This window comes from Armigeres subalbatus, chromosome 2 (genome assembly GCF_024139115.2).
Source record: "Armigeres subalbatus isolate Guangzhou_Male chromosome 2, GZ_Asu_2, whole genome shotgun sequence".
In the NCBI taxonomy this organism is placed as follows: Eukaryota; Metazoa; Arthropoda; class Insecta; order Diptera; family Culicidae; genus Armigeres; species Armigeres subalbatus.
The window spans coordinates 21,626,586-21,651,157 of NC_085140.1; the positions used below are offsets into that span (position 1 = coordinate 21,626,586).

Sequence of the window (24,572 nt, forward strand, 5' to 3'; positions counted from 1 at the left end):
AGGCAGCTCATCGTCATCGACCGTCGAGAGAAAATGCTCCGAGCTAATATCGGCTGCTACCGGCGGCGGTACCGATGATGATGAAGCAGCGCAGTAGCAGCAGCAGAGCAGCCGCATCGTCGCTAGTGGTGGTTTAAGCGTGGAAGCATAATAATTGCTACTTGTAGCGCAGTCGTGCAGCCTCACCTCCCAGGTCGTGTCGGGGCTGCGCGCGGCAGTGTGCATAACTGATGAAGAGGTATCGAATCTTCATCCGGTTCGGTTTGTTTGCGAAGTGAGTCAGTAAGTAAGTGCGTAAGGTGAACAAGGGGGAAAACACCTGAACGAAGTAAGTGAAACAAAAGTGAAGATCCTCGGTACAGTTGGTAATTAGAGCTACAATAGCCGGTGAGAGAGGAAACCACTAGAGCGCAGCAGCAGCAGAATGGATCTTCAGGTCGCCGAGTACCGGCAACGTAAGAGGCGAAGCCGTGTTTTTAGCACCTGTATCAGCGCTGCGGCCGCTACGGATAAGGTATATTTTATTTGTTGGGTTTCCTATCGCTCTCGTAGTCGGAGCGGAGTACAGCACTTTCTCGATGTTGGCACAAACTTTAATTGATCATTTGAATTGTGATTGAAAAGACCTGTGATGGTTGAATAAATCGTAAATAAGTTTAATCCACAAAATCAGCTAACCAATTATAGAACAATATTTGCATAAATCAGCATATTCCAAACGTTTTTTCATTAGTATTATTTTTTTAATGTAAATTATTCATAGAAATGTTGTTAAATTTGCCGGTGTTGAATGGGTGTTGTCAGGAAAACGGGACCGCACTGTAATACCGATGCCGTCTAACGGAATCGTGCGTAGCGATCTGCCCGGTTTTTCTGTTGTAGTTTGAGCAGTTTCTGTTTTTGTTTACGATCTTTCTTGATTCATTGTTAGCTCAGCCAAAGTTGATTTTTTTTTCGCACCCAAGTATCTTCGGTACCTGCTGTGAATTGGGTTTATATCGAGTGTGCTTATCTTGTACATACAACTGATGTTGGCTTGCTTATATTCGATGTTGTTGCAACTTACAAGAGCGTTTAGCGGACTTAGAAATGCGAGACTGTTTGTTCAACTTTGAAAATTGCTCACATAGTTTTTTCGCTCGCTGGAATAAACATTCGACATATGGGCATTGATGGTAAGTTACGTTATAATGAACTTGATGAATTTTACCGACATTGCTCGGAATCACTAATTGTTATTCAAATGTTAAATTCTGTACTTCTGGCAATGCAATAAATTTCAGTACCAGACATTCTTTCAAATATTATTTCCAACTTTTTTCAATGAAACACTGCTGTTCTCAAGACAAATTTGATAATCTGTCAAATCACTTGTTTTAAGACGAGTTAGTACTATTCCGTATAATTCCACCACTTTGTATCTTTACAGATAATATTGAGTGGAGACCTTTTCTTGATTTCAAGCGTTTTCGGAAAAAAAAACTAAAAATTATTAAATTTAAAGCAGTTTCCGCGTAAAACCGAATCCTGTTTTTATTCTACGCAGTTTATTTATGAAGATTTTTTTCCTACACTTTTTCCTACCTTCCTATTCGACTTTCTCACATCTTTGAAATACATTGAAATACAATACAATTTGAGTATTAGAGGCCAAAATACTATTCATTCCATTTTAACTATTTGAATTCTTATTTTTAGGAAGATGACAGACATCAGAGGAAGTGTTTGCGATTTATTATCATAGATCATGTTTTGCTTATCTCCTATCACTATGAGGTGATATAATAAGCTGAAGTTGTGTTGGTACATTCAAAGTTAATTGCCTATATGCCGGATATTATTAAGCCACCCGGAGTGGAAATTAATTTCTATGTCTGAAACTCGTACTAAATGAACGAATTTGTGTTGTTTTTCCTTTTTTATTCAGTTGGGCTGAAACTGACGGGCTTGGTAGTCATATGTCTACCGTTTCTCCTTCATGCGCAGGAGATAGTGAGTTCAATCCAGAGCTCGTACTGTTCTTCTAATTTTTATTTTTCTATGTATGCTATTTCTGACTTATTCTAGCAGTAATTGCAAGAATTGGAAATAAACAAAGAGCTCGTTTCCATTAAAAAAAATATATCGCTAGCTTCCCTACACTGGACACTCGTAAATCAAGACGAACCTCTGCCCCCCGAACCTTACCCGAAAACTCCAATAAATTCCGCATGAACTCGTGACCTGTGCAGAGGAATATACGGCTTGCAGTGGGCGAGTGAATTGCATCATCATACCCCCTTCCCCTCCACACTTCCCTTCATTGAATTGCATTCTGACGAGGCAGGCGCCAGTGTGACCTAACAAATGAGATTAACAAGTACTTGTAGTACTTGTACATTGAAGATGGTTGCTTTTTAGTCCCATCTGTTTGTGGAACTACAGCTGATCTGGTCATAATGGAGTAACAAATACGGGCGGGTAATCAAGCTTAAGCTTTTATTCAGTTCTGCTGAAGCGTTTTATGAAAACTTGACAGAACCAATCCTTCATTCGCATATAGCTTTAACAATTATGAAAACATCTATTAAATAAAATTACATTTACTTAAAACTTCTACATACAAGCGCTTTTGTATTGTTTGTATAATCCCTCAAACCGGAGTACATCTTCGGAAATAATTATAATATCATCGCTGTTTTTTCATACAAAACGGTCTTGTGTGAGGATCAAACCTCAATCTCTAGACTGGGAGGCCAAATATGTACTTAATCGAATCCAGAGTGTCCATCCAGTCGGGAAAAGCGAAAAAAACGGTAATAAGATGGGAAATCTCAATCACAAATATTCATCACCATAGTTAGGATCTTTTTAATGTCTCAAGTACCTATTATTATAAAATTATATGCTTGGCAATAAAATGGTTCACTTAAAATCGCTTTTTTCAACTTTCAAATATAATGATACATTAGGATGACTGAAACCATAAAGAATTCCAAACATTTTTCAAAAGTATAGGATCTTTAGGAATTTAGAAAATTCTTGAACGCCCCATCCACGAATGAAGTACACCACTTATTGAAAGGTCTATATCTTGAGCTATTGCCAGCTATCAATTAAACCGGTTGACAGACTCGAGGAGGACTTGCAAGCACTCGGAGTATTCGAGAGACGGGTGCTTAGGACCATCTTTGGCGGTGTGCAAGAAGGCGGTTTGTGGCAGCGAAGAATGAACCTCGAGCTCGCCCAACTCTACGGCGAACCCAGTACCCAGAAGGTAGCTAAAGCCGGAAGGGTACGATGTCCAGAGCATGTTGCAAGAATGCCGGACAGCAATCCTGCAAAGATGGTGTTCGCTTCCGATCCGGCAGGTACGAGATGGCGTGGAGCGCAGCGAGCGAGGTGGGCAGACCAGGTGCAAAACGACTTGGCGAGCGTGGGGAGCATTCGAGGATGGAGAGATGCGGCCTCGATCCGTGTATTGTGGCGTCAAATTGTTGATTCAGTGTTATCTGTTTAGATGTAAACTAAATAAATGAATGAATGACGGTTGACAGGTTGACGCGGTACATGACTGGAAAAGACTTCTACTGTGGCGAAACAAAAAAATTTCAAATAATTTTAACCGTCTAAGACGAGTTCAGTACTTTCCATTTAATTCAACTAAGTTTGTTATCTTTGCAGATACGTATTTCGACCTCAACTGTGAGGTCGTCTTCAGTGTCTTGTACTTGACTCGACTTGGAAAGTACTAAACTCGTCTTACACGGTTGAATACATTCCGCTAAAAAGAGCTTAAAATATTTTTTTCCAAATAATTTTGTTTAAAAATTTCTGATGCAAGATTAGGAAAAAATCTAAGAGGAAATTGATAAAATTAAAATAGGTTTGTAATAGGATTTTTATATTTTTCTGAGAAAAATTAAACTAATGTTTAAAGGTTGTTTGAACAAAAATTTCATAACACCTCTAATGTTCAAGCCCGCCATTGAACGGGGTTCTTTTATTAACGTGATTATCGGAATTTTGAAAAGTTTTTTAATTTCAATCAACAATATAAACTTCAATTCATGTATACTGCCCCTATTCGCATAAGCGTCCCATGACAGTTTTCTTCAACTTTAGTAATATGCCGTTGAATGTTTCAAACTTGTTTTACATGGAGAAATACAAAAAAATCTAACAAATTGATTAAACTTGCAATTCTTCTGAAAATTTGGCATAATATTCTGTATGCTATGGAACTATTAAATGGACCATAATTATATTTCTTTTCTTTGCAAAAGCGTATCAAAATTTGGAATGTGACTGTTATGCGAATAAATAGCAAGATGGGACAACACAAGTGGGTTTTGATTTTCAAATTTCTTTTTCTAAAAAGAGGTCATTTCTGAAAAAAAAAAAGAGGCTTATTTCTGGAAAAATATCAAAATCGTCTAAAATTGACATTCGCGGCAGTATAGGAGTGGTTAAAAAAATCAAAATTCTTGTTTTTTTTTCGTTTGTAATACTTAACAGATTAAATTGATTTTTTTTAAAATATTTGAGTATTTTTCCACAACTGGCCTGATGTAATAGATTATGGCGGTGAAAGATTCACTCTAAAATATTCCATTATCGCTACGAAAAAGAAAACATAAGTTCTAAAACTTTCAAAAATCCAATATTTCACCAGTAAATGAAAATTTTTAAACTTTTTAATGTATGATGAATAATCAACGATGATTAATAGATTCAAAAAACTGTTACATTGGATGAAAACCTTGAAAAACAAAATTCCTAAAATCATAAATATGAAATTCGCACGAGATGAACCGGCCTAGGGCCGAAAATCTCGTAAGTAAAGATAATTCAATTCGAATTCGCGATGAATTAAAATTTTCAAAAAAGTTGGTTTGATCGAAAACATTAAGTTCAAGTATTAGAGAGTTAGAGATCATTATAAATATTTTTTTAAAGCGATTCCCAGAAAAATGATCAATTGCTTTCCAAAAATCTAAGGTATTTGATAGAAGAATATTCGATACAGGGAGACATGGTTTGAACTGAGAGGAAAAAGCTAAGCCTAGTTGTGAACGTTTTTTTTTTTCAATGTGATTTATTAATAACGGCCTGGTCTTAGAACCTCCTAGTTCCCCCTTCAAAGCAACACACATGAAAAAAATCCACTAATATGATAATTTTAGAGTAAATGTCTCTAGTCGGGAAAAAAACGGAGATCTAAAAATCGGTTTTAAATGGACATCCTGCTATTTTGATCCTCAAAGAAGACCATTTTGTATGAAAAACAGCGATGGTGTGTTAATTATTTCCGGGGTTTTTTTATTAGGGGGTGAATTGAGCTCGACGCTGGCTTGCCATTAGTTTCCGTTACTAGTTACTAGTTAGGCCATTTGGCCGAACGGGTTAACAGGCGGATAACTGATGGATGGCGGATAAAACTAATGGACAATAAAAAAATAGCAAAGAGAATAAAAAACAGAATAATCCACCTAGCGGTGATGGCGCTTTTTTCGTGTACATATCATAAAACAAGAAAACACATAAGAGTAACAGGGAGAAAGGAAGATAGATTCAGTTAGTTCCATCAATTCACATTTATTTGCGTTTATTTAAATACATTGCCGCAGATTTTGAAAAAAAAAAATTCGGATTTGAAATTTATTTTTCCAAGGGGGGGGGGAGGTGACCCTTGGAAAAAATGTGGGAAAAATCAATATTTTTTTTAATAACTCCGGAACGCAATGGCAGATTGGGCCAATTTTCAATAGCAAAAAATAAGGAAGGATTCCGCGTCGAATGCAACTTGTTGCGAGTAAATCGGATAATGCAAAGTGCCCTCCTTAGCCATGCGGTAAGACGCGCGGCTACAAAGCAAGACCATGCTGAGGGTGGCTGGGTTCGATTCCCGGTGCCGGTCTAGGCAATTTTCGGATTGGAAATTGTCTCGACTTCCCTGGGCATAAAAGTATCATCGTGTTAGCCTCATGATATACGAATGCAAAAATGGTAACCTGGCTTAGAAACCTCGCAGTTAATAACTGTGGAAGTGCTTAATGAACACTAAGCTGCGGGGCGGCTCTGTCCCAGTGTGGGGATGTAATGCCAACAAGAAGAAGAAAGTGCCAAAAAGTGTGTCTCACATTTTTTGTACACATACACACATACATACATACAGACATCACCTCAATTCGTCGAGCTGAGTCGATTGGTATAGTACACTATGGTTCTCCGAGCCTTCTATCAAAAGTTCTGTTCTGGAGCACCTTTACGTATACTTAGTATATACGAGAAAGGCACAAATGGAAGTGAAAAATGAGAACTGAGAAGTGAGGAACTAGGTGTGCGGTATGAGTAATCGAAGCTAAATAAGAAATGAAAAGTGAGAAGTGTGAAATGAGATTTGAAAAGTGAGAAATTAATTCTTTATCCCTCCTTTTTCTTCTACCTTCTTTTCTCCTTATTTTTCCTATTACTTTATTGTTTGTTCCCTATTTTTTTATTTCTTTCCACTTTCTCTTTCTTCATTATTTCTTCTTTCTATTTTCTTCTTTATTTTTATATTTATTTCTTATTTCTTTCATCGTCTTTCCTTTATCTTCCAATTCTTCCTTCTTCCTACTTCTTTCTTCCATCTTCGTTTTTACTTCTCCATTTTTCGTCTTCTTTCTTCCATATCCAGTCTGTTCTTTTTCCTCCTTCTCCCTTCTCCTTCTTTTTTCTGCTATTTTCGTTGTTCATTCGTCCTTCTACCTTCCTCCTTTTTACCTCCTCCATCTTCCTACTTCTTTCTCCTTAAAGAAAAACTATCTTCTTATTGTTTTCGACATCCTTCTTCCATCTTCAGGCTTATTCCCTCCTTCTTTCTTTTTCGTTATCTTCATTTTACATTCTTCCTTTCTGTTTCCCTCTTTTTTCATTTTTTCATCATCCTTTCTTCTTCCTACTTACTACTTTACACTTCATTGTTTCTTACTGCTTCCTTTATCTTTCTTCCTTCTCTTTTTATTCTTGCTCCTTCGTTCTATCTCACATCTCAATTCTTAAGTCTCGCTTCGCGCTTTTTAGTTTTTAATTAAAAATGAATCTCACTTCTTATTCAACACTTCTCACATCTTACTTATAACCTTTCACTTCTCACTTTTTACCTTCACCACATAACATATAAGCATTTTTGCCGTAGAATGTGGTCCTTCCCTGATTTTGAAACGCTAGCGAACCTAGCATAAGACAGAGCAGCAGCGCATGCTTTTCTGTTTCTCTCTATCGCCTTGGATATACGGGAGGGCCGCTCGTCAATTGTTGATACACAAAGAGTTCACTTTGATTTTTGCTGTTTGTTCTATGATGTCTATCTGTTTTGTGCCTTCACCTATCATATCTAATATTTCCCGTTACGCTGGGATATGGATACTCTGAAGTAGTGCGTAACGGTGTAAATCCGGTCATACCGCCAGGCTCGGTACAACACTGAAGCTGGCAATATGACGTCCCCAACCCTGAATCCCAAGGTGTCAGGCGACCCGTGCCGAGGGAATGAATGGTCTGGGGGGTGAAACAATTAGTCAGGTAGTTAATGCTGGATAGACACTTTTTCGTGGTGCATTACGGAGTAAGATTAACCACATTGTGCTCTAGTTCTTACTATTCTTGTTAATACTTATGAGTGATGGTCGGAAGAGTATGGAACGACTATAATTTGCCTTTAGATGACCCATCTCTCTTTGGATGGAGTCAATGGAATAAATTAGAAAAACGTAACTCAATTTTAGGCTGGTTTCGAAGCCGACGACTTGAATCTTCAAGCTCCAGAGCGCTGATTAAATAGGAAAGAAGCGGATACTCTGTGTAAAGGTGAGATTCAGAAATGCCAAAACGCAATGAAATCAGATCTCTGTACAAAAACGAATTCGGAACTCATAAGAAGAAGCGAAAATATGTTTGAAATTCAGTACCGATGCATGGTCAAAATCAGTATTATCCCATTTATTGTTGAAGCCGAAGCTGATTAAGGGGCGCGCCTTTGAGAGTTGGTATAAGCCATTTCTCAAAGGGTATAAATAGCGGTACCTTAATCTAAAGAGGCCTTACATTAAGCTTGAGAAAATATCTGAATAAAAAACGACTACTTAATAAACACACTTAATAAGGAAACAAATCTCTATCATTTGGCCAAATCTCGTTAGGCCAAATGACACTTACGGCCAAACAGCATCTGACTAAATGGCATTCGACCAAACGACCCTAAACACCAGAAAAAAACATCGCACCAAACGTCCATTATTCAACGCATTTCAAAGTTCAGCTCCCGTAACTGTAATTTGTTGTTGGCAAATGAGTCATACTCTGATTAAATGATCGGATACATCTTTGAGTAAGGGACCATCTATGAATTTCGTTATTCTAGATGGGGGGTAATGACGATGTATTGCATAGTGAGAGGAGAGTTTGTGTGATTGATAGAAAAATGCTGGTGTCAGAAGTGTATCGAGGAATGTTTAAACTACCGGAGATTCTGTTCACTGATAAATAACCAAATTTAAAAAAAATCCAAACCTTCCTTGATATGATCATTATGTTGTATATAAACAAACAAAGCATTTGGTAAGGTATCTGCGGTAATCTGGAGTTGGATCAGCTCCTTTGTACATACATGTAACATGATTATATACAAGTTTCAATTGTCACAGAGCCTCAACGTTCAGTTAATACTAGAGCTCTAATCCTGAACGTATTATCAACAAAACGTTAAACGGTGTCTTGGCCATATTTAAGAGTTGGAATAATTCCATGGTACATCACTTCTTTGTTACGAACATGTCACAGTATTCCCAGGACTCCTACGGTACTCCAAGTATTCTTGAACTCAGATTTTGAAGTTTTGTGCGGTCAATAATGCGATCTAAGGAGTATGGGGCATCGGCTTTGCTTTTTAATTGGAACAGCTCCTTGCAACAGCATGTCGCTATTGGAAACATGTCACATCAACAGTACTCAAAAATTGTTCAGATCTTGAAGGTCTGTACAGTCAACAAAGCGTTTTACGTGGTCTTCGAACTAAATTTATCATATATTGTGCAATTGTACGAATCGAGTTTTCAAGGACATAGTTGGAAGAGTACCACGATGGCAGTCAATATGGCACCGGACCTTCCACGGGTCAACCCCACACCTCCCGCACTCCTCTCCCACCAACATTCAGATGCATCGAACAGCATCGAACAAAAGTTTAATATTCAAATTATTAACCTGTTCACAGTGATAATGAACATGTTTATCCAAAGAGTCCTGTGTATTTCAGCTCCAATAATATCATAAATCAGCAGATTCGTGCCGATTTATTAGCCGTTCGCGATTTGGTGGGCTCATCACTGCACTTCACTTCTTCTCAAAGGGCACTGAAAAAATCAAGTTTTTACTCACTTCTCCGCACATGAGCAGCCCAAAATGTTCATGGAATGCAAATTAAACATCACTTTTCGAAATCAGTCACTTGTTTGAACCGAAAACTTAATATGAACTGTAATCGCCCGAAAAAACGATTAAAAACTGATCGCGGAGCGAATGTACACGCTAAAAATGAACTACTCAAAATTGAGTCGAATCCGACTCATTTTCATTAAAAACGGGACAACTCAAAATTTGAGTAAAAGATACTACTTCAATAAAATGATGATTGCACTTAAACTAGGAGTCTGTTTGTCGTAAAATGCACTTAGATAGATAGATAAACTTGATTCGCATCTGTCGTATTAAAAATTGATGGAAAGCCAAGCTTAACTTTCGCGAAATCATTATTTTATTGAAGTAGTATATATTACTCAAATTTTGAGTTGTCCCGTTTTTAATGAAACCACATGTCGTGTCAGGTTTGTATGGCAGTTGATATGGCAAGGTTGAATTTTACATTATTTTGATTGTGGCGCTCCGTCATTGGGCGCTGGCGGGGGGGAGACCATATGAATGGATGACATATTCAAGAGCTTTAACTCTGTAGACAATGCATATTGAATGGTCCTTCCAATAGTTAGAAGTCGATTTCAATCGAGGTTGTGTGTCTTTAGCATGATAATTAGGCTCAGAAGGCATCAGTGTGACATCAGAAACGTGTGCCAAAATAGCCAAAATTTGTCTGTGATATCTATTGCACCAGGGGCAGATACTTCATACAAAAAGTGTGACATGGGGGAGAGCGGGGTATAAAATGCTATTTTTTGCGTTACGTAATCAATGGATCTTTCCTGCGGTGCGATTTTCGTTCAGTGAAGTCTTTAGAATGTTGCTTTCAGCTATGTGAGTTCTCTTTTCGCCAGCGTTTGGAGGGGAGGCGCTGTAGCCAGTGTAATGAAAGGTTTTGTTTCCCATACTAGTTTTCATACAAACTTGAACCGGCTTGTGCTCAACCAGTTTTTGTTCAATTCGATTTTTGGAGGACACTCGGACCATGGGACGGAATCGAGTGAGCGTGTTGGAGCTGGGTCGTTTTTTGAACCACCCTACTAATATTTTATGTTTTTTATAAATACGATACCAATACTACTACAGTACATGACAGTTTTTATTGTACCAATACTTTCAAAGCTTTGTTTTGGTACTCAACCTACCTTCACCTTAAACATAGTAATTAATTTTCTATCCGGGTGTTCAATACCCGGAATATAGGCAATTAACGAACTTTTATTTAACTATGCTTTTAAGTTGGCATAAAAATGATTCATTTTTTATTTGGTAGGCTCATTTAACATTTGGCGTTACGGAGCCGTATACTCAATTTACAGTTTTTGTAATTCTTTCTTACAGCTAGAGTTAGTTTGGGTAACCGACGTTATCACAGTTGACTCAATATTAGGGATCACAAAAACACAATAATAAAATAAGGGTTTTTTTTCTAAAATAAAAATTATTTTGTTCATTCAAAGTTAAACAGGTGGTTTCTCTACTAAGCTATGATGCACTTCCGTCCTCCTCCTCAGTACACTATTCTGTACTATTCAAGTACAGACAGAGAAGGTTCATATACTCTAAAAAGAAACAAACCTCAAACCTTTGAACTATACCTGCAGGAGAATAGAATGCAGCCATCTACCCATATCTCAATTTTTCCATTTCCGCTGCCAACTGAATCAATGTCTCTTGATGAACTTTCGTCAAAGGCCCGGAGCAATGAGAAAGAACACATGCCATGGTGATGGTGTAGGAGAGTTCTAATAAAGTATTCAATGCTTTCCGTAGTCTCCTTAGAGGATACGCTTAGTGCCTAACCGGCTTCACCGACCGAATAGCCTCCAGAGAACTAAGACTGTCTGATAAAGATAAAGAAGTGCTCGGTAGGAAGTGTTACAATATACTCCAGTGCGTATAGCTGCTGATTCAACAATGTATATTGAATATAGCCTCTGCAATTTGAAGGAGGCGTTATGAAAATTGATGTATACATCGAAACTGTGCCATGGGATGTCATTTATCTATTATAAACATGACATGTTAAACTCATAGATGTTCTGTGAATACTTTAATGCGTCTCTAATGGTGTAATGATTGATGTCCCTTGAAGCTTTTCCACTTATAATAATAGTGGGTGGTTTTATTGATTGTTTAGAGTATCATGATCTGAACTTGAGGACTGTTTGAGTTGTTGTAGAAGTCCTGGGGATTTTTTAAAGTGTTCATAATGGTGTGACGGTGACCTAAGGAACTAATCAGACTCTCATATGGTCGAGGTTCAGCCAAATCGCACCAAGCACCAATGAAAAATTTGCCGTTTTCTTACATACGTCTTTGTGTGGTGGATCCAAATGAACCCAAATCGTATCGTATATCCTTCTACCCTATATCCTCAGTCGAATAACAAATGTACGAATAAATTGATATAAATTACTTTCGGTTTTCCATTATACGAACCAAATAAAGCCATGTCCATTTAGAATCCGGAATCATTTATTGTATTGCAGCGGCACGGAAAGTGACCGCCGCAAGAATTTTTTTACAGCGGTTTGTCTACCTAGGCGCCTAACTTGCTGTGGTATAAATTTCACGAAGTTTCGGGCAGCGTGTCAAAAATTATTCCAGATGGAAGCCGAAAGGAAAGAAAAAAGTCTGCACACCCACGTTGATAATCCTGCTCATCGTCGATGGAACCTACGTCAAAATGGATTTCGGACAGCTTCCTAGCCAAAAATTTTACACGGTGATGGCACGAGGAGTAGTTCCTGCGAGGTTTAAGTTTGATTTTTGGACAAACTTGCAAAAAAACTGATGATTTTGGCAAGGGATATGCAACTGTGGGGCAAAGACCTAAGTGTTTGTGGCGAATAAGACGATGGACTCGAAGTTGTACAAGGAGGAATGTCTCAAAAACCGCGGTCGACCTTCCATAAAGCTCATACAGGTCCCGTGAAGTTTTGGCCTGATTTTGCGAGTTGCCACTACAGCCGGGAAGTCATCCAGTGGTACCGCGATAATAACGAAGATTTCATCGATAAAAACATAAATCCACGCAACTCCCCACAGCTCCGGCCCATCGAGATATTTTGGGCAGTAATGCAGCGGAAGCTTAAGAAAAGTGGAAAAAGTGGAAAAACAGCTCGAGACGCGACTCAGATGACCAAAATGTGGAACAAATGTGCCAAGGAAGTTGACTCCGGAGGTGTGCAACTTTTGATGAGAGGAATAAAGAAGAAGGTGCGAATTTTCACTAGAAACAAGAAGAAATTATTTGTATCAATAATTTTTCCTTAAAGTACAGTGAATTACCCTTGTTTTGATGTATTAACCTACGTCAATCCGTTACCGAGATACAGATGATTTTATTATTCCGGATTCTAAATGGACATAGCTTTATCATAAGTCAGTCAAAAATGCGCTTAGTGCGGTTTCGCTGAACCCTGACCATATATGATGGGGACATCACACTTTTTTTATTATTCAGCATATCAAGATCTAACTTAAGGATCCTCGATACGATACGATTGGAAACCCCTGGTCTAGCATCCGTATCCGTCCTGGTCCGAAAGGGGCGAGTCATTTGAACTTGAACTGTACGCCAAATTGAAGGGGAAAACAAGCATTTGCGTGCGCTAAAATTAGCAGCCCCCCATGAGTGGCGCAATGTACGATGAATGATAATTTTATTGCCGAATAAAAGTGGCTGACGACGAAAGTCGGTCACCTGTCGCGCACCACCACCATCACCACCGAACTCCGCCGGGACAGACGATTTCGAATTTGAAGGGAAGCCTTCGGATCGGAATCCAATGCAAATTATACGGCACCCATCAGTCATACACCGGCTGGCGGAAAATCGCCGGGTTGATTTTAGAGCGGCAACATGTAAAAGAGAAAACGATAATTTCGGGGGTAATGACCGAATTTTTGTCCCTTGAGGCTTCTGTCGCATATATCACACAGCACTGGGTCCGACGGAATCAGGCCAATTCAAGCGCTGGGAAAATGTCAACTGTTCCGCATAAAAAGGGGTTACCCCATGAACACCAAAAGCGCATTTGGTTTGGGTTTCAAAATTAAATTAAGCCGTCCAAAGGCCTACAAATTGACTTACAAATCAGATGTAAATTGGACTATAAACTGACATAACTCAGCAGAGCTGGGTACTCTTTGAGAACTTAAAATCGTATAATAAATCGAAACTAGGTGGATCAAGCCAAGATTTAGCTGATTACCGTTAGGCGTCTTCACCTCGTCCGTGTCGAGCAACAGTGAAATTGAATTTTAAATCGCACTTGAAAGTACCTCAGCTAGAGAGATTGAAACTCTGAAAGAGTTTCAACCGAACTCTTCTGGTGTGCTCCAAAGTGGGAAGTGCAGAGGCAGTACCCCGATGCTTCACCAGCCACTTCTGGAATGTGTTGGGGAAGCACGCTCTTCTGTGGAGCAGACGTCTTGGATGGTAAATACAATTTGCATGAAATTACCATACACCTTCTCCTTCTGGTGGCAGCGCACACTTCGCACGCTGTTTGTTGGCAGATCATCATATCAACTACTTCTTCGGATAGAGAGGTTCAATGTTCGAAGTGATGCAGTAGCGCACGTCGCGTCATCAACGAACGAACGAAACGAATGAACGGTGCCTAGAGCCACTACTAGTGGGAGGAAAGTTCGAAGAAGCTTCTAATGCCGGTACGTGCCGTCCGTAGTTGTCATGTCTCTATAAAGTGTTGCTATAGAAATTTGTGATGGGAATTTCAATTTCCAATGAAATAGGGCACGAGACGTGGGAAGAAAAATGTTAAAACGTAATCAAATCATTCTCAATAGTGGAATTTGAAACGAATAAATATAAATTAGTTTTGAATAGCGTTGAAATTATTCCAATGACATAAACACGGGATTAATACATGATTCGTTACTTGGATCACATCCTCATAACCAAATATCTAATGTTATTCGGTCATTTGAGCAACTACAGCATCTTATTATACGCATTCGATGACAAAAACCTCTAAAATATTCCAATTTGTTAGGAATTTTATGACACTTGTCACTTGTGCAAATCCAAGTTTTTGGAAGAAATCATGCTTCAGCGTAAGCATGAGTTGATAATTAGCATTAGCATTAGCATTGAGCATTTCGCACAAAATTCGTAGGTGGTACAAGCCAAGACTATTGTATGAGAGTAGCATCATTTTCATCCGTTACCACAGATATTGATTTGGGGCAAATCAATATCTCTTAGATGTAAGCAATGCACTCTCCAATAGTCGAGATCTGTCCTGGCCACGTCCTTGCGAATGCTGAGGAAGGGGAAGGATGGTTTGTTGGACACCTACTTAAGAAAGATGCAGAGAACTCTACGACCTCTCATAGGTGCCACGGGAGGTATTTGGGATTGTGTGGAAGGTAGCAGTAGGAATCGTTTTGGTAGAACGTGAAACACGGAAAGAACTAAGATAGAAATACATCTGCTTATAAGGCAGAAGCGGTAGCCACTAGACCACCGAGCTCGTCAGCATGAGTTGATAATTACAGAGAAAATTGAATGCTGATCTTAGCTCAATTTTAATGTAGATGGATGTGGTACAAACATGTGATTGTGGGTAAAATGAGTTGCAATAAATTTCAACAAATGATTACTGTTGCAAAATAAATGTAAACCCTTCGAATTTCATATTATCTTTATATAGACTATCGATAAAAGTATAATCTCTTATTGACTCCGCTTTTGAATGATTTAATTTCTAAATAGAACTCCTTTTATTTATTTCTTCGCATTTCCAGGGCGACTACATCAAACACCCGGTCCTGTACGAGCTCAGTCACAAGTATGGCCTCACAGACAACCTCCCGGAAAGCTTGCTGCCCAACCGACTGGAAGAGATCAAAGAAGCCATCCGGCGCGAAATCCGCAAGGAGCTCAAAATCAAAGAAGGTGCCGAGAAGCTGCGGGAAGTTTCGACGGATCGGCGATCGCTCTCGAACGTGGCCTCCATCGTCAAGAAGAGCAACAGCAAACTGGCAGAACTGAAGTCCGAACTGCACGAGCTCGAAAGCCAGATCATACTGACGCAGGGCAACAGCGTCAGCAGTAGTAATGGACAGGGTGAGTTTAGTTTCGCCGCTGCAGGTTCGGTATTACACCATCGCAGTCGCATCATCGTAATGCTGAGCGCTTCTTGTACGCCGCAGTGATAATGATTGTTTGGAATGTCTGTAAAGTTGGTAACTATACATCGCATCTGTGCCGACGAACCGACGTCTCACCCAGTTTGTCAGTGTGACGGCGCGGCGGTAGGTGCTGTTGAACTTTTTTTCCTGTTAGGGGAAAATGGCTCAACATGTGCCGGTTGGTAAAGTTTCTATAAACAAAAGCATAATTTAAAAGTATGACCTTGAAGTTTGATGATTGAAGATGCATCAATTATGCACCTCCCGTGCCATTTATGAGAAGTAGACCCTCGGGATCTTTCAAAATCGTCTGGAACTCACCTAATTTAAAAAAAGTAACACCAGAAAACGTCTAAAGACTTCATTTTGCCCCGTCTACTCCTATGTGCATATAGCTGCAGGCGGGAACCATGCAGCCGGCAAAAGATAATCCAATCCAATTATCGGCAATTTTCAAAGCGATTTTGCTTTTGTTTCGGTGTGTGTTGTAATGTAAATGGCGCACTGATGGTTAATAATAATAGGAAAACAAACAATTAGCACTGATAATTTGAAATGGTTAGTTCACAGCAATGCGACACGCTTCTTGTTACGTGCATGAGTGGCTACGAGAATGAAATCGGGTGGTAACGGGGGAAATACCGTGACTCATGAATAGATTATAGGTCGTTATATTGTGGGGTACCAATATGTAAACTTTTGTTGTGTGGATTTATTGAAAGTTGCGTTACGATAGAGGTTACGGTTTTATGCCAACAATTGCCAAAGTTTTCTCTCTCTAGAGGAAGTCGTTGTTGAACTTAACATAATGTGAAAAACAGAATAATCCACCTAGCGACAATTGTGTCTTTGTCATGTGATATAATATTTAATGGGGAAAACTAAAAGATGCAGCCCAATCGGGTTGTACGCAAAGGTGACGTAGGAATACGCAATCTCAATGGATTTTATACTTAGTAGCAGAACAAACCCTGTAGGTATTGTTGACAGTAAGTGTTCCGGAATGTCTACTGTTTGTATTGGAATTACACATTCTCTATGAAAAAGACTGAAACATCAAGTGAATTTTTTTCAAAAGATTCCGATTTTGGGTTTGTTTACGTTTGTGATTGGAAATGCGGATTATAAATAATTTTAGAAAACACCAGAACAGCTGAATCTAATTTTTAGTGGGTTTACTGAATTAAAAATGAATTCAGAATACCAGAAATGTGAAAATTATTCTTTCCTTGCTATTTAAAATTTTACTTTTTGCGCCTTTCACGAGTTTGTCGTGGCGATCGTACTAAGCTAGATCAGATTTATTTTTATAATGCGCCTTTCCAAACATTAATCAAATTACCAAATCTTGTATGAAAACTTCACTACCTACTCATAAATTGCTATATTAGGGCTAGGTATTGGGATTTGGAATCGGATCAGAATCAAGTGAGATATGGTCATTTATTTATAATCGGTTCCGATCGATACTTATCATAGGGGTCAGGCCACAACTTCATTTGAATCACGCTTTTTGATAGATCGTCCACTATAATTTTATTCCAGAAGGCTTCTAATGTGTCAAGTATGGAAAACCAATTGAATAAACGGATCATGGAGTCGCTGGGATGCCCCCGGGGAACCTGTGAATAGGGACATTTAAGTTTTAGCACCAAAATCAGTAATTCGACGGCTCTTTTTTCATGGTTTTCGATCAGGAAGCGAAGTATGAATATAAAATGGTCCATTGACGGCTCTGACCGCTTCCTGGATCTACGGATTGGCCCCGGGGAACCTGTGGAAGGGGACATTTTAGTTTCAGCACCAAAACCAGTCATTCGACGGCTCTTTTTTCATGGTTTTTGATCAGGAAGCGAAGTATGAATATAAAATGGTCCATTGACGGTTCTGGCCGCTTCCTGGACCTACGGATTGGCCCTGGGGAACCTGTGGAAGGGGACATTTTAGTTTCAGCACCAAAACCAGTCATTCGACGGCTCTTTTTTCATGGTTTTCGATCAGGAAGCGAAGTATGAGTATAAAATGGTCCATTGACGGTTCTGGCCGCTTCCTGGACCTAAGGATTGGCCCTGGGGAACCTGTGGAAGGGGAAATTTTAGTTTCAGCACCAAAACCAGTCATTTGACAGCTCTTTTTTATGATTTTCGATCAGGAAGCGAAGTATGAATATAAAATGGTCCATTGACGGTTCTGGCCCCTTCCTGGACCTACGGATTGGCCCTGGGGAACCTGTTGAAGGGGACATTTTAGTTTTAGAACCAAAATCTGTAATTCGACGGCTCTTTTCCATGGTTTTGATCAGGAAGCAAAGTATGAATATAAAATGGACCATTGACGGCTCTGACCGCTCTCTGGACCTGAGGATTGGCCCAGGGAACCTGTGGAAGGGACATTTCAGTTTTAACACCAAAAGCAGACATTCGACGGCTCTTTTTCTCTAGCCTGTGTAGTTCTTATGGAAAGTGGTCGCGACACCTCAGCTTTGGAAAGCTATGGTATAAAAAGTACAGGATTTGTTTAAGCATCGTGAGTATTCTAAGGTTTTTAAAGTTGTTACTGTTACGATTCATTACTATTAATTACTATGTTAGTTATATTTGAATTCTATACTCTTAATCAATTTCCGCATTGCATTTCTGATCAAAATAATAATTATTGCTAAAAAAAAGTATGAATAGTCCTCCTAACCTGTAAGGTCAAACGTATGTTGGACGGACATCTCATTGCGTGTGTGGATTCATTAAAAAACAAGAACCGAAAATTATTGAAATTTTAGTTTTGATCGTTTTCTAAGCTAAGTATTATTTGTAATTGAAAGATCTTTATCCTGAACAAGTTGCTAGAAATTAATGAGGAATTTCCTCGAGGAACTCGAAGAGCAATGTATCCTCAAGAGTTTCTAATGGAACTTTTTAATAAAAATCGTCAAAAGTTTCAAATTTTGATAAATAATTTAAGATGATTTTTTTCATGGAAACCGATTAATCTGAGAGGAATGAAATTTACAGGTTTCAAACGATTTTTGATTAATTTGCGGCTTCTTCCGGGTTCTCTACTCTTCGCTTGACGTTCTTCCGGCATACGAACAACGTGTCCCAACGTAGTCTGCCGTGTTGTATAAGCTTAATAATATCCAGCCCTTTATACACCTGGTACAACTCGTGACGCATGCGACGCCGTCAGATACCGTTCTCCTGTTTACCGCCGAGTATTTTCCGCAGCACCTTACGCTCAAACACTCCGAAAGCTCTCCGATCAGCCTCATTTAACGTTCATGTTTCATGGCCGTTTAAAGCCACTGGAAGAATCAGAGTAGTATACAGCGTGATTTTTGTCTTCATTTGCAGACTACGGGACTTAGGCTGGTTAAGAAGTCCGTAATAAGCCCTATTTGCAGCTGCAATACGCCTTTTAACCTCGCGGGTAACATCATTATCGCACGTCACTAATGTTCCAAGATACACAAATTCTTCTAACACTTTAAATTTTTCACCATCCAGCACCATTTCGCTACCACCACCACTAATGAACCCACGTTGATTGCCAGCGACCATGTACTTCGTTTTGCTGGTATTGCTCGTGAGTCCAATCCTCGCTGTCTCCCTCTTAAAAGGCACAAAAGTCTCTTCCACGGCACGGCGATCAATTCCGATAATATCAATATCATCCGCAAATCCCAGGAGCATACGCGATTTTGTGATCAGTGACGGGAAATGTCATATCGATGTCATGGGACTAATTTGTTAATAACTTTTTTCACAAGTAATTTACAATCGTATGTTTTATATAAACATAAAGCACTCAAAGGATACTTAAACTTTTTCTAATAGGTCATTGCTCTAAAACTGAAATTGGCGGCGTGAGAGCCGAATTAGTGTCAAATGACATTAATTTCATGACATTCTGTGACATTTTAATAAATTCGTTATCATGCCTCACACTGTATATTTAGAACAATTACCTGTTTGGCAAAGTTGTAGGATCCTTTAAGCATTACATGTTAATAAAAATCCGAGTTGTAAAAGACTTTTGAAAAGTTATTAACAAATTAGTAATAGCAACCCCATGACATTTTTTTGACATTTCCCATCACTGTTTGTGATAATGGTACCGCTTCTTTGCACACCAGGTCTCCTAATCGCTCCCTTGAGCGCTATATTGAACAGTAGATTCGAGAGTGCATCACCCTGCTTTAATCCATCTAAGGTAACAAATGACGTCGATATTTCATCCGCAACCCTTACACTTGGTTTCGATCCGTCCAACGTTATACGAATCAGCCTTATCAGTTTCGTCGGAAAACCATGTTCAAGCATAATTTGCCATAATTCATTCCGTTTCACTGAATGGTACAGCGCCTTGAAATCAATAAACAGATGATGTGTCTGCAAGTTGTACTCCCGGAATTTATCAAGGATTTGTCTCAGGGTAAACATTTGATCCGTTGTTGATCGGCCTTCAAGAAAACCTGCTTGGTATTCGCCGACGAAGGACCCTTCAAGCGGTTTCAATCTGTTGAACAGAATATGGGACATAATTCTGTACGCCGAATTAAGGAGAGTTATTCCTTAGTAATTGGCGCACTTCAGTCTGTGCCCTTTCTTAAAGAGAGGGCAAATGAGGCCGTCCAACCAGCTAGCAGGCAATTCCTCGTCTTCCCATATTTTCGACATAATATGGTGCAGCTTCAGGTGCAGGAGTGGATGGAAGGTGTCGTGTGTCCCATCTACAAAAAGGGCGATAAGCTGGATTGTAGCAACTTCCGCGCAATCACATTGCTGAACGCCGCCTACAAGGTACTCTCCCAAATTTTATGCCGTCGACTAGCACCAACTGCAAGGGAGTTCGTGGGGCAGTACCAGGCGGGTTTTATGGGCGAACGCTCCACCACGGACCAGGTGTTCGCCATTCGCCAAGTACTGCAGAAATGCCGCGAATACAACGTGCCCACACATCATCTATTCATCGACTTCAAAGCCGCATATGATACAATCGATCGGGACCAGCTATGGCAGCTAATGCACGAACACGGTTTTCCGGATAAACTGACACGGTTGATCAAAGCGACGATGGATCGGGTGATGTGCGTAGTTCGAGTTTCAGGGGCATTCTCGAGTCCCTTCGAAACCCGCAGAGGGTTACGGCAAGGTGATGGTCTTTCGTGTTTGCTATTCAACATCGCTTTGGAAGGGGTAATACGAAGAGCAGGGATTAACACGAGTGGTACAATTTTCAATAAGTCCGTCCAGCTATTTGGTTTCGCCGACGACATAGATATTATGGCACGTAACTTTGAGAAGATGGAGGAAGCCTACATCAGACTGAAGAGGGAAGCTAAGCGGATCGGACTAGTCATCAACACGTCGAAGACGAAGCACATGATAGGCAGAGGTTCAAGAGAAGACAATGTGAGCCACCCACCGCGAGTTGGCATCGGTGGTGACGAAATCGAGGTGGTAGAAGAATTTGTGTACTTGGGCTCACTGGTGACTGCCGAAAATGATACCAGCAGAGAAATTCGGAGGCGTATAGTGGCTGGAAATCGTGCATACTTTGGACTCCGCAAGACGCTTCGATCGAATAGAGTTCGCCGCCGTACCAAACTGACAATCTACAAAACGCTAATTAGACCGGTAGTCCTCTACGGACACGAGACCTGGACGATGCTCGTGGAGGACCAACGCGCACTTGGAGTTTTCGAAAGGAAAGTGCTGCGTGCCATCTATGGTGGGGTGCAGATGGCGGACGGTACGTGGAGGAGGCGAATGAACCACGAATTGCATCAGCTGTTGGGAGAACCATCCATCGTTCACACAGCGAAAATCGGACAACTGCGATGGGCCGGGCACGTAGCCAGAATGTCGGACAGTAACCCGGTGAAAATGGTTCTCGACAACGATCCGACGGGCACAAGAAGGCGAGGTGCGCAGCGGGCAAGGTGGATCGATCAGGTGGAAGATGACTTGCGGACCCTCCGTAGACTGCGTGGTTGGCGACGTGTAGCCATGGACCGAGCCGAATGGAAGACTCTTATATACCGCACAGGCCACTTCGGCCTTAGTCTGATTAAATAATTAATAATATGGTGCAGAACTTCATAAAGCTGCTCACCGCCATGTTTGGTCCTTCCCCGCAGCCTTATTGTTCTTCAGCTCTTCAATAGCTTTTCTAACCTCAGTTATTGTAGGTGACTCCACAGCTTGTCCATCGTTGCTAATATTTTTTCTGTTCACCGATGCACCGTCATTTCCACTATTCAACAAAGTCTCGAAGAGTTGCTTCCACCTGGCAGACACTTCGGTTTTATCTGCCAGCAAATTCTCTTCTTGGTCGTTGCCCATGATGGGAGAAGGCGCTGTCTTTCTCCGCACGCCATTGAAAGTCTCATAAAACCTCCGCATATCATTCTGCTCCATTTTTTCCTGCGCCTCGCTAATCACTCGTTCTTCGTACTCTTTTTTCTTCCTGCGGTGGGTTCGTTTTTCACCTGCTCTTGCTTCCTTGTACCGATCTCTATTCGATCAGGTACCTGATACCAACATCCGGCTTCTGGTAACGTTCTTCTCGTCTGTCACTCTCCATATCTCTGATACTCCATATCGAACCAACCCGTCCTGGGTTGCCTATGTGCAGTGCCTACCACTTCTCGTGCTGTTGTGCTCACCGCACTTATCCGTTCGTCGAGCTTCTGGCGGTACTCAGCTGATACTCCTTCCGCCGACAATCGCTGGACGAAGAATTTATTGGCTTATAATTCACCTGTATAGGAAGGTATAGGAAGTCCTTTGGTTAAGTTGTTCACGATAAACTCTTTAAATATTTCAGACCTGCAGTGGTGGAATAAGATCTTGGATTTTTGAGATACTGAGACCTGGGAATTCATTCGAGCTTAAGAAAAAGAGACCAGACCAGTTGTGTAGGGCCAAATAGGATAAGGGCAGATTAAAGGGAGGCTGAAGTATATTATGAAAATGATGGTAAAGTATTTTTACTAGACCGGGTTGCGTCACCCGATCACTGCACTATGGGGCGAAAGTAAGTGGATGTGGATGTGATGTGGAAAGCAAATAAAATTTCAGTTAGTAGAGCCATGATAATAAAACTGGAAGGATTATTATTCATTTTATTATAGCAATCACTTGCCATCAGACGAGCTATCTCATTTAAATCTACCACTTAGAAAATTTGCGTATTTCTGCCTCAACAGTAAGGCCGTCTTCAGTGTCTCGTACTTGACTTACTATTGAGATCAATATACGCATCTGTAAAGTTACAATCTAGTGGTAGAACTAAATGTGATAGTATTTACTAATTCGATTTAGACAAGTGAAGACATTTCACTTAAAGCTTTAAATAATTTTATATTCGATAATTCAATCAAACTTAATAGGTGACACATAACAGTAGCTCGTTCAGATTGATATTACATGTCCAAACAACGTTCAAATTTGAAACAATGAATCTCATTCGTAGCAATCTCATTAAATGCAACCCATATTTTATACAGTGCAGTGCAGAGTATTAAGCTGTAAGCAAAATACATTATCCAACGACTTTGCCATTGTTCGTTCGTACGTTTGTAAAGACCATGAGAACACCAACTTTTTACAACAATTCTGCCTTCATTGCCAATGTTTTACGACATCACTCGTGTTATGTTGATGATATTATTAGTTCTAATCATAACAAGATTAGGAAATAAGATTGCATTAGTCCATCGAGAAACGATTTTCTTCGAACTGGAATTGGTTAAACGACAACACCATTTGCCGCCAGTCTTTTTAACAAATGGCTCTCAATCGTAAAATATAAAATCGATGAAACCGAACAAATGTGGAAGCAGTGTCATGTAAATTTGTGGGCCACACAAATGTTGGTTTGATGCAAAATACCGATGAATAGCGGTCAATATTGGCGTCGACGTCTCGTCGGTTCGAGGACCTTGCCGCAAACCATAATAGCGGTTTATAACACACCCTTCCTTGGCTTGACGGTTTGGATCTGCCCGATGGGCAAAAACACGCTGTCCGGCTGGTGATGGATGAAGTCAAACCATTCAATGTAACGGCGGCGATCGATGCACACATTATCGCGTTGTTGTAATGCGTTTGGAAAGAAATAAAATGCATTAAATACAGGACGGAAAATCGGCAGCAATCGGCATGCGAATGATAACAATTTCATATACATATAGCAGCATAGTTGAAGCGATTTTTATATGCATTATAGTGAGATGTTTTCTAAAGGCTTATGCAGCATGTATATGCCGATAAAAACCGCTTTAATCAGTAAGTAATGGGTTGGTCCGCAGTTCTCTGGCACAAACTTCTTAAATTAGTGCTGTCCAATGAGCAGCTTGCCCTGCTCGTTCTTTTTTTGTCAACAAACGGACGAGAGAGGGTGAGGGATGGGAATAACTTCGAGCTACTTCGAGCTGTTCATTGTACAGCATTATTGTTTGTTTTTATTCCAGATTTTGGATTTCATTTATTTCTTTCACGTGATGAGTTTTTATCCGGACATTATTGGAATACCCATACAAATAACAAACGAAAACAAATAATTGTTGCGCATATTGTTTTGTTTCTTATTTTTGTGATTTTTTCATCAGCGAGCACGCGTGTGAGCAAAAAGAAGCGACGAGATTGGCGCTGTATTTCTTTGTTTTGCGATGAGATTAATATATGTTCAGTGAGATGAAAAATGGAACAGTTCCCCTACGTATGAGCTTCCTTAGTCTATATATTTATTTATTCATCCACCATTTTCAGCGGGCTATTGTTCGACATTGTGACTACGTGCCCGGCCCATCGCATTCGTCAGCTTTTCGCGGTGTAAACTATGGATGGTTCTCACCACAGCAGGCCTGGTAGCGGGTCACTTTTTTCGATTAAATCACTAAAAAAATTCTTTTTTCGAGCTCAAGTCACTCAAGTCACTTTTTTCCGCAAACCCAGATTAATCCACCT

At 40.0% G+C, this 24,572-nt stretch overlaps 1 protein-coding gene across 5 annotated transcripts in view; it reads left to right on the plus strand.

Moving 5' to 3' along the window:
- LOC134218148 (serine/threonine-protein kinase N) overlaps window positions 1–24,572 on the plus strand; it is a 320,062-nt gene that overhangs the window by 205,436 nt on the left and 90,054 nt on the right. For 4 of the 5 annotated variants that reach the window (XM_062697031.1, XM_062697028.1, XM_062697029.1 and 1 more), the window contains one exon: window positions 15,217–15,538. In XM_062697031.1, coding sequence (XP_062553015.1) covers window positions 15,217–15,538 — 322 coding nt within the window. Of the gene's footprint in view, window positions 1–102; window positions 515–15,216; window positions 15,539–24,572 lie in introns of those variants that run through there. The other variant, XM_062697030.1, reaches the window with a different exon arrangement.